At 41.3% G+C, this 13,349-nt stretch overlaps 1 protein-coding gene across 2 annotated transcripts in view; it reads right to left on the bottom strand.

Moving 5' to 3' along the window:
* The window catches only part of ADK (adenosine kinase), a 198,334-nt gene that overhangs the window by 22,681 nt on the left and 162,304 nt on the right, over nucleotides 1-13,349 (bottom strand). For both annotated transcript variants that reach the window (XM_079975325.1, XM_079975324.1), the window contains exon 9: nucleotides 13,091-13,205. In XM_079975325.1, the coding sequence (XP_079831451.1) occupies nucleotides 13,091-13,205 (115 nt within the window). The remainder of the gene's footprint in view (nucleotides 1-13,090; nucleotides 13,206-13,349) is intronic.

Raw genomic sequence — 13,349 nt, 5'->3', positions numbered from 1 at the left:
GGCTTCCTGACTTGTTTGCCAGCTGAAGAGACCAATGAAGCAGGCAAATGCTACAGGTAGGTGAACAGAGCTTCTGCAAATATTGGGTTTTTAAGTCAGGATTTGATTGTCTGAACACGGCTGCTGTCATGCCCTACTATAGGTACACATTTAAACCCTTATTTCTGATTTTATCACTGATGTGTTTAGTAAAATTACAGGGTTATAATCTTCTTTTGGTTCCACCAATTCCTCCCTCAGGCTTTGTAAACTCTGTTTCCTTTAATTAAGATCTCCGCAGACTACTAATTTTTTTCCTGCTTCTAAGAACAGAGGTTTGCTTACTAAGTGGCTTTTCTCAAGACTCATGTAGCTTTTATATCTATATGAAGGAGAAGATGATGCTTGTACAATGAGATTTGAAATTTCTGCTAATCCCTAAGGGTTAGATTCAGCTCCCAACTGCATCAAAACATGGAGTAAATCACACTGATCTCAGTGGAATTAATTCTGAAAGAGTGGCATTAGAAACCAGTGAAGGATCTGACCCTCCAAATGAAATAAATTTATTCATCCTAAATGAGTTGTTGATTGTTCCTTTGATAATTAAGTACACAAGTCTATGATCCTTTTAGGATCACCTAATTAGTATCCAAATGATTTCACTTAATTGCTGCAGTAATTGGAATGTATAGGATTTACCTCCCTTCAAAATAATTATATGCACATTTTAGTATAAATTATGCAACAGTTTATTTAGTTTATAGATTATTTCCCACATATGGAACACAACTCATTAGGATGCTAGTTATCATAATCACAGTTTTGACAGGCATTTTCTAGCAAGAGCTCCTGAATCGTGCGTTTGCACAGCAAACCTTTAAAAACATAGCTCTGGGATAAAGCTACTCATAAAAGAAACAGAATGTGGCTTAGTAAGATACTCCCCTCCCCCAACAATTTACAGTAAAACTATAAAAATACCCATCATGTTGCTCAATATGAACTCAACAGCCAACTAGGCTAGAAGGCATAAATTAAAAATATCCCTCTTTCACTTTTCAGGAACGTAGTCAAGTTTATGACATAGCCTGTCATTTTAAATTACCCCTATTTTAATACATTGCTTTACAGCACTATTATCTAACTGCATTTTGGTTTTAGGTTTTCCTTTTTGACCCATTAATCTATTTTTTATTTTTTAAAAACTACCCCCCTCCAAATTTAAGCAAGCATGTGTGGAAAATAGCACGTTGGGAACATTCTGGCAAAAGGACAAAAACTAAATACTTTGTCAAATCTGTGGACATTTTTCTCCTTGGAGCTACTAATTATTATGAATGAAGAGCAAAGGGAGGAAAATAGAAATTGATTTACTGTACAGATAAGGGGCTACATTATCTGTGTGTGCGCTCATGCAGTGGGAATCGGCTGAAATCAATTGAGCTGTATCCTTTCATTTACTGTTCCTGTGTATTTGGCTTAATGTTCTGTGTTACTCAAATTATCAAGTCAACAAGCTATTGAGTTACAATAAGGGTTGATATGTTTTGCCAGTGATAGGCAAAACGTTTGTGGGGAAACCTACTGCCCAGCCCGACAAAGTCCTCAGATGCAAGTTGTTGCCTGCAATTTCTGAAATCACGGAGATGATAGGACACAAACATGGGGACTTCTGACCTCCCCTATCAGCAGTGGTTCATTGGCATGAACCCTCTTGTTAATTTATGCTGAAAGTAATTTTCTGTAGTGTACTTGTGACTTACAGAGAGTTTTCTGTGGTGCTCTCTGACAGCCAGCCAGAGGCAGATGATTAAAACGGCACTCCCTCCTTGCAGTAAATTGGATAGCTGAGAAATTCCGCACCATTGCAATGTTTCTCAAACTTGGGTCTCCAGCTGTTGTTGGACTACAACTCCCATCATCCCTCGCTAGCATGACCAGTGGTCAAGGATGGTGGGAGTTGTAGTCCAACAAGAGCTGGAGACCCAAGTTTGAGAAACAGCGTAGGCGAGGATGGGAACCTGTGGCCTTCCAGATGTCCGACTCCAACTCAGCCCCAGACAGCATGGCCAATAGTGAGGGGCGATAGGAGCAGGTTCTTCAACTCTACTTTAAGGATCCAAACAACTGCTGCCTGTGACAACCACCACACTTAACATAATTATTCAACTATCTAAGGCTTGACCTCTCTTTGGGAGTGAGGCTGGGCCATTTTGCCTGTAGGCCCTTCTAGGCCTTTGATTCTGGTTTCTGTTCGCAATAATAATAATAATAATAATTTATTATTTATACCCCGTCCATCTGGCTGCGTTTCCCCAGCCACTCTGGGCGGCTTCCAATGAAAATATACCTGGAGAGATACAGATAACACTGTCTTACAGGTGAGACTAGCTGGAATTACCTTTCACCAATTGCCTTTAAGTTTAATTTCTTTATTTGCAATTTCACAGCTGTACTTGAAAGCGAGTTTTCTAAAACAACTAATGACACGACCCTGAACTCTAACAGAGATTCTTCTTGCTATGTATTTTTTTGAAGGCAGGATGTCCTTTCTGATATGGAGATGAAGCAACATGGTGCCACATATTTATACTGGCACCTGTTTCCCCCCACAGGTGTTTATCATCTTTTGGCTCACCTTGTTCTGTCAACATTTCTTTTATCCTTCGGCTTTGTTGCCATTTTATTCCTGCTGACTGCCGAGACAGCTACTTGGGTAAGCTCGGCGTTCATCAGTACGTTCCACATGCAGCTGAACACTGTTGTGTTTTTCAGAAAGTGCACATCTTGAATCTTTCTGCCAAGATGGAAGCGCTGAAGGCTTTTCACACAAAAAACAAATGCCGGCAAAGCCAGATCAAGTAGTCTGTTATTCTGTGTTAGCAGCCTTGGTGCCGCAACCAAGACATTAATTGATGAACCAGCATCTTCAGAGAAGAGCAGGGGTCAATGAAGTTGTTAGTTCTCTTCCTTGGCATTGTTGCATTAACTTTACATCTCCATTTACAATTGATCCAGCTATGATTATGATTATGACTATCTGAATTTATATACCGCCCTATACCCGGAGATCTCAGGGTAACAAAATAAAAAAAACACAAAATATATAATCAAAATTTATAAAACCAATAACCCCCCCTCAAAACCCCCCACATATTTTAAAAGGGCATAGGCGACTTTCTATTCATAAATTAGTCAAATGTACAATTCTCTTTCCTTGCCTTAAAGGGTGCAGAACTGTCACTTATTAGCCAAGCATTCATCACTATGAATAGGGAGGAAGGGGGTTTTTTGCTGCAAGGACCCTAGGGCAGGAATTCTCTGTACGCTCCACATAATGTCATGCAGGGAACCTCTTTTTGGGATTCTTGTCAGCGGTGGCCATGTCATTCACTGTCGTGGTAGAAGACACATTCTGCTTTCAGTAATCCACTGGAAGATGGATTACTGCTATGTGTTGCTTGTGGGGTTGCCTCTTAAAGAGGTCCGGAAAACGGCTGCAGGATAACTAACCGGAATGAAACATTTGAACATATTAAGGCAGCGCTTCATCATCTAAAGCGGCTTCCAGGCCCAATTCAAAGTGCTGGTTGGGGCATTTAAAAGCCTTTAACAATTAGGGACCAGGCTACATGACAAAAAACACCTCCCAAGTTTCTATGTGGATTAGTACATAGAATGAAGGAATAGTTTCTCTGAGGGACAAGCATTCCTTCTCCAGAGTTCCAGTTCAAGACGGTTAAAAGACCCTGATGCTGGGAGAGATTGAGGGCACAAGGAGAAGGGGACGACAGAGGACGAGATGGTTGGAGAGTGTTCTCGAAGCTCCTAACATGAATTTGACCAAACTGTGGGAGGCAGTGGAAGACAGGAGTGCCTGGCGTGCTCTGGTCCATGGGGTCACAAAGAGTAGGACACGACTAAAAGACTAAATAACAACAAATGTTGGCTTTTAAAGCTGGCTCATTAATCAGGTTACCTAAGGAATCAACTTCCCCAACACTTAATTAGGATCAGTTTCAGAAGTCTTGTTCTATGTTCTACTCATACATGGAATTAGACAGCAAGCACAAGACAATGGGACTTATTGGTAGTGGCATGGAGGTGGGATTCCAGGAAAAACAACTTTGGCGATAGCAACCACCACTAGACCCAATGAGTTTTAGCTATACACCATTTTGGCTTTAGGTGCAATCCCCAGAAAGAAACCCCTCTGTAAGTTGCGGGCCTACTTTATACTGAATATCTTTTTAATCCAAAAAGCTTTCAGTATTTAGTCAGATGCTTCTTGCTTTGCTTTTAATTGAAACAATATCTTCATGCTGCTACTTTATTATTCTAGTTATAGTTTTGCAGTTTTATTCTGCATTTTTTTATTGTACTGTACTGTTTTATGTTTGGTAACGCACACTTTGAATGTATGCTACCCATTTTCTTTCCAGATTTCTAGCTCAATTACATACGCTAATTTTGTGTTATCGAAAGCCTCAGGTAAAGTTTCTAATGATTCTGAAACTTTTAAACCGTTCTGAGCAAGTAAGACAAAATCCTCTGGCAAGAGCCACAAACTAGTCACAGTAAAAAGGAAGCAAACATCCCCACCTGTCAATGTGCAAGGAGCAGTAAAAAGGAATATCATTAGTAGTTACTGCTTGCTGAAGTGCTTGCAGATGGAACTTCAAGAGATCTGTACAGAAACCAAGTGAGTGCAATAGGTACTGTAATTTGGCTGACTATAATTACACAATTATTGGAGAATTTGCTGTTGATAAACAATGCAAGCATTAGGATATTGTGGGTTCGTGGGGTTTTTGTGTTTTTTTTTACAATGAAGTGATTAAGAAAGCTGTTTATCCCCCTCCCACTATATCCTGTTAATAAAATCGGTGTTGCAGATGTTCATGTATGCGGCATTGATGTTTAATGGTGCGTGATGCTCTAGGTGGTTCCCATAACCTCGCTTTGTCTGGTATGAGCTTACTCAATTGATATGATAATAGAGAAAAGAAGGCTGAAACAAGCTGGGCTGTCCTAGCACAATTTGCATAGCTTTTAAATTTGCCACTATTTGATAGCCAACTGCTTATAGAATTCTTGTTCAGTTGTCACTGACAACAATATATTGTACAAACAGCACTATGGAACTGCCTGAGCAGGTGGCAATGCGAAGGGAGAGAGCAGAGAATAACCAGCTTATGGCAGTTTTTATATCTGTTATCCAAATTGAATTCTGCTACTTTTTTTGTGAATAACTTCTAACAGCCACCACATTTGGCCCAGGGCTTATTAGGGTTTAACATGCAAATATTGGAGCCGGATTTAGAATACTATGATTCACTAAAATATTCACTCTAGTTCCTCCCCCCCATGTCAATTTATTTTGTTTGTTTGTTTAATCTGCATGCCACCCTTCATCCGAAGATCACGGGGTGTGTGTGTGGTGGTTTCACAACATAAGAATACAAAATAAGCACACAAAATGCATAATAAAAGACAAGCAAAAATAAACCAACAACCCCCTCCAACAAACACATTTAAAAGGCCATAGAATGCAACCGAAGTCTTAAAATTAATAAAACATGAGTCAATGTATTAATTCAGAGGGAATTAATACAAATTAATACCTGACTTCCACCCATTTTATAGACAGGAACTAGAATGAACTTCTGCATTTTCATGCTTGTGCATGAGCAACCACATTTCTCCCCCCCCCCCAAAAAAAAACCCTGACACATGTGAAGCTGCTGAAATGTCACATGCAACTGTGTGACTTGGGTCTGGGAGAGCCAAACTTTGATTTGGCTGTATTTATCCCAGGCCAGAGCTTGAAATGGAGGCTTTGAAAAAGTGTACCCAAGAAAACACGACCAAGGTGCTAAGTCAGCCCACAAGCTCATCTGCAGGATCCCTGGTAACTTTTGTTAAAAATAATCAAAGGCTCGTATAGTGATCATATAGTGATTAGTACTCTGTGTTGCGAAGACAGCCTCCTGGATCCACTACAGACATATAAAATACCACCAGCCAGGCCTCTGCTGCCTTCTGGAATGCAAACATCTGCTTATATTGGACAAGTTTCCTGCTTCTAGCCCTTCAGATTCTTGGCTGCCACTTTTAGACTTGAGCTGTGCCTCCCCTGGATCACAACATTGCCTCTGCCGGTTCCTTCTTATAAGCCCTGTTTCCGCAAGAATTCAAGGATTCCCACAATTCTGTTTCAACTCCAGTCACAAGATGAGGGCTACAGCAACAAATTAAAAATGGAAATTAACCCAAGTTTTCAAGTCATTTTTCTAAGCAGATCAAGACTATGCAGTACAGTCATACCTCGGGTTACATTAGCTTCGGGTTGAGCATTTTCGGGTTGTGCTCTGCGACGATCCGGAAGTAACGGAACGGGTTACTTCCGGGTTTCGCTGCTCACGCATGCGCAGACACTCAAAATGACATCACGCACATGCGCAGACGCGGCGAATCATGACCTGCGCACGCCCAGACACGGGCTGTGTTCTGCTCTGGATGCAGAATGGATCCTATTCGCATCCAGAGGTACCACTGTATAGTGGTACCTTGGGTTACATATGCTTCAGGTTACAAACTCTGCTAACCCAGAAATAGCACCTTGGGTTAAGAACTTTGCTTCAGGATGAGAACAGAAATTGTGCTCCGGCGGCGTGGCGGCAGCAGGAGGCCCCATTAGCTAAAGTGGTGCTTCAGGTTAAGAACAGTTTTAGGTTAAGAACGGACCTCCGAAACGAATTAAGTACTTAACCCGAGGTACCACTGTATTTGAAACCTATACAGTGGTACCTCAGGTTACATATGCTTCAGGTTACATACGCTTCAGGTTACAGACTCCGCTAAGCCAGAAATAGTGCTTCAGGTTAAGAACTTTGCTTCAGGATGAGAACAGAAATTGTGCTCCGGCGGCGCAGCAGCAGCAGGAGGCCCCATTAGCTAAAGTGGTGCTTCAGGTTAAGAACAGTTTCAGGTTAAGAACGGACCTCCGGAATGAATTAAGCACTTAACCTGAGGTACCACTGTACATGGTATGAGGGTCACCGAGGGATCAAGCCCCTCTGCCTCCAAACTTCAGCACCTTCTGTACAAAGGCCAGCAAAGAGAATATCCCAAGATGAAGACAGTTAAGAACCACTCCATACATAACGTTCTCATTTTGTTTTCATGAGACTGTAAAAGGACTATTAGGAAGTGTAATCATTGTCATCATCAAACACGGAAAATGTATGACTCCGGTGGCATCAGCCGTAACTAAATATTAAATTATTTAATGTAAACTCACAAGGACCTGAACCAATGGCCACTTTGTCTAATTGGATGACTATGATGTGAGCGATCAAATCCCAAAGGCGGTAAAGCAATTTCTGTGTGAATGTTTGTGTGGAGCAATAATAGCAAGCTGCATAAATATTTCACATTAAGGCTTCAAAGCATGGATCTTTTGCTTGACAGAATTGTTAACTGCGGACAAAGTATGTTAACCATATATCTCAAATCTATTAAAAACAAAGTAGCAAAACATCATCACTTGAGGTTGTTTGAAAAATACTGAGGCAATCGAAACATGGAGGGGGGGGGAGCATGTGCTACAGTCCTCTTGAGACTGTATCCCTTTAAAATGTAGGGGGAAGAATCAGCCAGATGTTTGGCAGGAGGCTGTGCACATTCAGAAATGATATGGTCTCAATAGCATTGTTCCACACCCCTTTCTGAACATCTGCACTAGCTCTCAATAGAGAGAGCATCGGTAATAGTTTGTTGCATTACTAACAAGAACATTATTGCTTAATAAAGACACTTATTTGTAAATTACCCTTTCCAAAATGCTTAAAACACACATGCACATTTGAGCTTAAATAATACCAGAACTGTATTCAAATGCTAATGTCTTCTACAAGGTAAGGCAGGCCAGCAGATTTAATCACTGTTAACTAGAGGTTTAAATTCAAACCAGCCTCAACCTTGGGCAGCATGACATTATCAGAAAACCATTAATGGTCTGAAACAAAAGAGATGCACATTAATAAAAGCAAAAGCGTACAAAGGTAAAAAAAGGGAAGTTTTATTAAAAGTATTGATCATGACCTCAGGCACCACAGACATTGATCTTTCTGCATCCTGCAAGAAAAAAAATGTTAACAGCAACATATTATTGATCTATCATTAAGCTGGCTACAGAAGTCAGCTTTTAAATCTGAGTCTGTTATTACTGCAGAAGAAGGAAACTTGATAAATTTATGATATGGTAAATTCATGATATGTCCGCTTTAATTTCAGTGCCCAAAGTTACAGGCAATCCTACTTTAAAGTAAATGGCAGGGGCTGACTAATTTCAACACATCTGGATTTTCCCTTTATTACTCTCTCTGTATTTGATTCTGCATTGTGTTCTGGTACAATGAGTGTCAACCATTACTATGAATATCTGAGTTGAAGAAAGGGGAGAAGTCTGGGTCCTTTTCCAATGATTTGCTATAAGAAGTTAAGTAGAGCCCTTCCCTTGGGAGAAACTATACAAAATATATGTATTTTAGGAAACAATACAAATGTAATATAAATACACATGTTTTCTGTGAGTGTGCTTCAACTGGGCTGTAAGATTTCACCCTACCCATAACTAATGGTGGAGTATCACTACAAGTGATTTTTTTTTTTTTGAGGAAATTAACTCCAGTGCAGTAAACAGTGATGTGGAACACCATGGTGCTGTGGGTTAAACCACAGAGCCTAGGACTTGCCGATCAGAAGGTTGGTGGTTCAAATCCCCGCGACGGGGTGAGCTCCCGTTGTTCGGTCTCTGCCTAGCAGACCGTTGTTCGGTCTCAACCTAGCAGTTCAAAAGCACGTCAAAGTGCAAGTAGATAAATAGGTACCGCTCTGGCGGGAAGGTAAACAGCGTTTCCGTGCGCTGCTCTGGTTCACCAGAAGCGGCTTAGTCATGCTGGCCACATGACCAGGAAGCTGTACGCCGGCTCCCTCAGCCAATAAAGCAAGATGAGTGCCACAACCCCAGAGTCAGTCACGACTGGACCTAATGGTCAGGGGTCCCTTTACCTTTACCTATGTACATTCACAGGAGACCAAAGATGCCACACTGAGGTGGGGAAATTGACACAAATTCCTCTCCCACACAGGTAACTTCCTGTGTGAGTGTAGGTTTTCATGCAAACAATCTATTATGAAAAAGCTTTATTCAAGCAATCTGCAAGGAGATCCTGAGTTCAGGTGGGAGGCTTTCGATGAGATAGAGAGGCTTGCACTGCTCTTGAACTGTGCTATTAAAGTACTAGGGCCCTGTGCATGAAAAAAGAAGGACTTATTTGGATTCAGATAGTTTTAGGTGGAAGGGTGTCTTTGGGGGGGGAGGGGAAGCCCCCTAAGACCACAGCTTTTCCACACAATTGTCTGCTCCCCCAGAATAATTATACATCTGTTGAGTTGACATATCTTTGCCCAAGACAGCACGTTCAGCATCTTTTTTCAGTACCTTTGAAAACCTTGTTAAAAAGCAAACCACCTACCCTTTTGACACACTGAACAATGGGTACCATTTTTAAACAAATCAGCAAGCTATCTCTTTCTAATGCCTTGTGTGTCAGTGAACAACTTAACCTTGGCCTCATCCAAAATCAAAGTAGCGCACGTTCTACAGTGAGGGGGAAAAGTATTTGATCCCCTGCTAAATTTGCCCGTTTGTCCTCTGACGAAGAAATGACCGGTCCATAATTTTAATGGCAGGTTTATTGTAGCTGTGAGAGGCAGAATAACAACAGGAAAACACCCAGGAACCCAGAAGACAAAAGTTAGAGATTGATGTGCATTATAATGAGTGAAATAAGTATTTGATCCCCTGTTAACCAGCCAGATGTCAGGCTACCTGGTATCTTCACTGTATGTAAGGAGCTGAGATTAGAAGCACCTGGTCATTTCTTCGTCAGAGGGCAAACGGGCAAATTTAGCAGGGGATCAAATACTTTCCCCCCTCACTGTATATGGTGTCTTAGCTAATCTATCTGTAGAGCACGTTAATGTCAACCTAGTCAGAATGAGTTCCTTCCTCTGCTGGATGAAATACAATTGCCTCTGGTCTATTTCTGGGGAATCCTGCAACGTGTTTAAGTTTTTATTCTGCTAACTATACATTGGAATCTGCTCCGGATCAATATTGAGTAGAATTTCAATGACAGTTTTATCCCCCCCAAAGTCAAACATTCACTGTTATCTAAGTTGCTTGAGCCACAGGACAAAGGCTAGATTATGAAGGCAACTCGTCTGCTGTTAAGGAGTAGAAAATTCTCTCAACTGGGTGGCTTAAAGCACACACACCTTCATGAGCTTGCTAGTAGTGCCCATTGCCATTAGCCCATCTCTCATAAACCATTTTATAATGTACGGTTTGCGGGGCTGGAGGAGGCTGATCCATATTCAAGAGGAGAGGAAGGGTGTATGAGTGTGTATGGAGGAAATAATAACAAATTGGTATATCTTTGGAGAATTGCCCCACAGGCCATGCATTTTTATGTTCTTAATCATTATTAAACGACTTCATGTCACACACTGCCTGGTGAATGGCTGCGTCCTGACACAAGAACGAATTACAAATGAAATGGAAGATCAAGCCGTATTAGAGGGACTGCCTCTGGGAAATGAAAATCTTTAATTCTCTTTTATTATTGACATTTATTTGGCTGCCACGAATAACAACACGGCAAAGAGATTCGGCTACGCTTGTGTGCTGAACAGCTTATCCCTGGGCTCAAAACCGACTTAACATTTATCATGTTTGCTTATGGAGCTGACACTGTGGCATACACTTCTCTATCCATCTTGAATTTATTAGGCATATTTAGTTTTTTTTAAAAAAAGAGGAAGGGCATCCCCTCTTTTGACTTGATTTTCATAAGGAACAAACAGCACGGTTTAGAAAACATTAGTCCTCAAATACACTTCTAATTACAAAAAAGAGAGAGTATTTTAGAGTGGATTAATGGATATACTATCACTTCCAGCTCGAAGAATGAAACAAATGCTTAGTGACAGAAGCTACTAACATGTATGCATAAATGGCCCTTATTATCATCTTGGTTCAGCCAGCCATAGAAGGCAGGGAGGTTTGTTTAAATTCTGAAGTTGTCCCAGAAGGAATGGTCATAAATTAATTTGGGAGGGAGCGGACTGCTCTCATACTGAGTTTTTAAAAGCTGGTTTAAGACAAAGCTGACTCAGAAGCAGAAGCAATATAGGAAGTCCCATGGCAGCAAAAATGAACATTGTGTATCAATACGCTGCGGGGTTCTTACGCACGTGTCTGCCATGATTAAAATTCACATTCATTGTGTGGATAGCTCCTGTATAACCTCTATGACCTATGAAATATCCAACAAAACTCTTGCCACTGGAGTAGATGTTTTAGCAGTAGTAGCGGTAAGGTTAGGGTTATACAGCTCATCACCACAGATGAAGCAATAGAGTACTGAACTGTATGTAAATACATTGTGCTGCACAGAAACAAATGGCAAACAGTATTCCCTGCTGCATAGGTTAGCAAGCCACAGCACTGTTTAATAAACAAGCATGGGCAATCTAAATTAAAAAGAAGATGTAAAGCCCCCCAGACAGTCATGTTTGTAATGCTTAAATTGGAATATCACATATCATCATTTCTTCCTCACAAAAGCACCTCCTGCCCACTTTCAGAAGATGGGGAAATTGCCAACTGGGAAACCCTTAGAGTGGGATTTTCAAATAAAAGCAACTGGAAATTCACTTCACAGTACACACTTTCATTTCCATTGCCGCCTCTTAAAAGAATTAACTGTTTTAGCAGCTGTTGTATGGTGAACTGCTCGTGGCCAACATAATTCAGTAGCTAATGCTCAATGTATAAAACCAGAATAAAAATAATTCGAATCAATATTTTCAACCTGCTTTGTAAGAAGCAACTCACATTATAATATACATCACTGATCTTAAAATACATAGACACACACACACACACACACACACACACACACACACACACAAAATCAACAAGCAGGCCTTGTGTCAGGTGTGCACATGCAAGGATGATTAAAATTCCAAGCAGTGCTGGATTGTGGCCATTAGTACAATAAACTCAATTTTATGCAACATTTTGGAGAAGCAAAATATATTATATATCCTGCGGTATTCCCTCTGATGATGGGGAGCATCTGCCAGTGGAATGAGGAGGAAGGCAATTTATGGTGATTCTTCCCCCACACCCCAGCCTCCCTAAAACTTGTTCTGAAGGCTTCCCCCATCAGCAGAGGAAACAACATTGGATACTAACCAGAGCATATTAGTATTAAGATTCGTATTGTTATTGGTAATTATATCATCATGGTTTTCAAGAAACTCCTGAAGTTCTAGTTCTGTCCTACAAAAGCGGGATTCCCCTAGATTTAAGCCATAGCTAACATACGCTCAAATGTTCAGGCAATCTTCTCTTTGTTTCCCAGAAAAGCTGTTCTGATGCTTCTTTGCCTGTCCATCCCCACCTTCTTTTTCACAACTGTACAAGTGCACTTCATGCTCAGGCACCATATACTCCAAATCTTTAATCAACTTTGTTCCTTGCTTGGAACCCTTTCATTTTTCTGCATCCTATCTGAAATGTGGTGGCCCACTGAGACCCAACCAATACTGAATGGAGTGCTATTCCCTTATATAAAAAGGTAAAGGTACCCCTGCCCGTACGGGCCAGTCTTGCCAGACTCTAGGGTTGTGCGCTCATCTCACTCTATAGGCCGGGAGCCAGCGCTGTCCGCAGACACTTCCGGGTCACGTGGCCAGCGTGACAAGCTGCATCTGGCGAGCCAGCGCAGCACACGGAACGCCGTTTACCTTCCTGCTAGTACGCAGTCCCTATTTATCTACTTGCACCCGGAGGTGCTTTCGAACTGCTAGGTTGGCAGGCGCTGGGACCGAATGACGGGAGCGCACCCTGCCGCAGGGATTCGAACCGCCGACCATGCGATCGGCAAGTCCTAGGCGCTGAGGTTTTACCCACAGCGCCACCCGCGTCATCCCTTATATACCTTGGATATAATGCTTAAAAACTACGTACCTGTGGCCATAATAGTGTCTTCTTTCCCTTGGGTGAATACGACAACCCGCTGTCTTTTCAGGTTCGCTTTGGGTAAGGCTTGTGCTTTCCGGGCTATCTCCTTAATGTCCTCAGTCTGGTGACACAAAAAAGAAAAACAAAAGATGTATTGTACGTAATACAGAACAGCACACTTGAGATTATAACTTTATTTGAATAATGTAAGGAAATTACTTTAGATATGAAAACAGACTTTTCCATTCGGGTTCAAACTGTGGTT

Source organism: Podarcis cretensis (assembly GCF_951804945.1).
Source record: "Podarcis cretensis genome assembly, chromosome: 5".
In the NCBI taxonomy this organism is placed as follows: Eukaryota; Metazoa; Chordata; class Lepidosauria; order Squamata; family Lacertidae; genus Podarcis; species Podarcis cretensis.
Note: the sequence above shows the minus strand (reverse complement) of the source record. Positions and strands in the feature narration are given on the sequence as shown.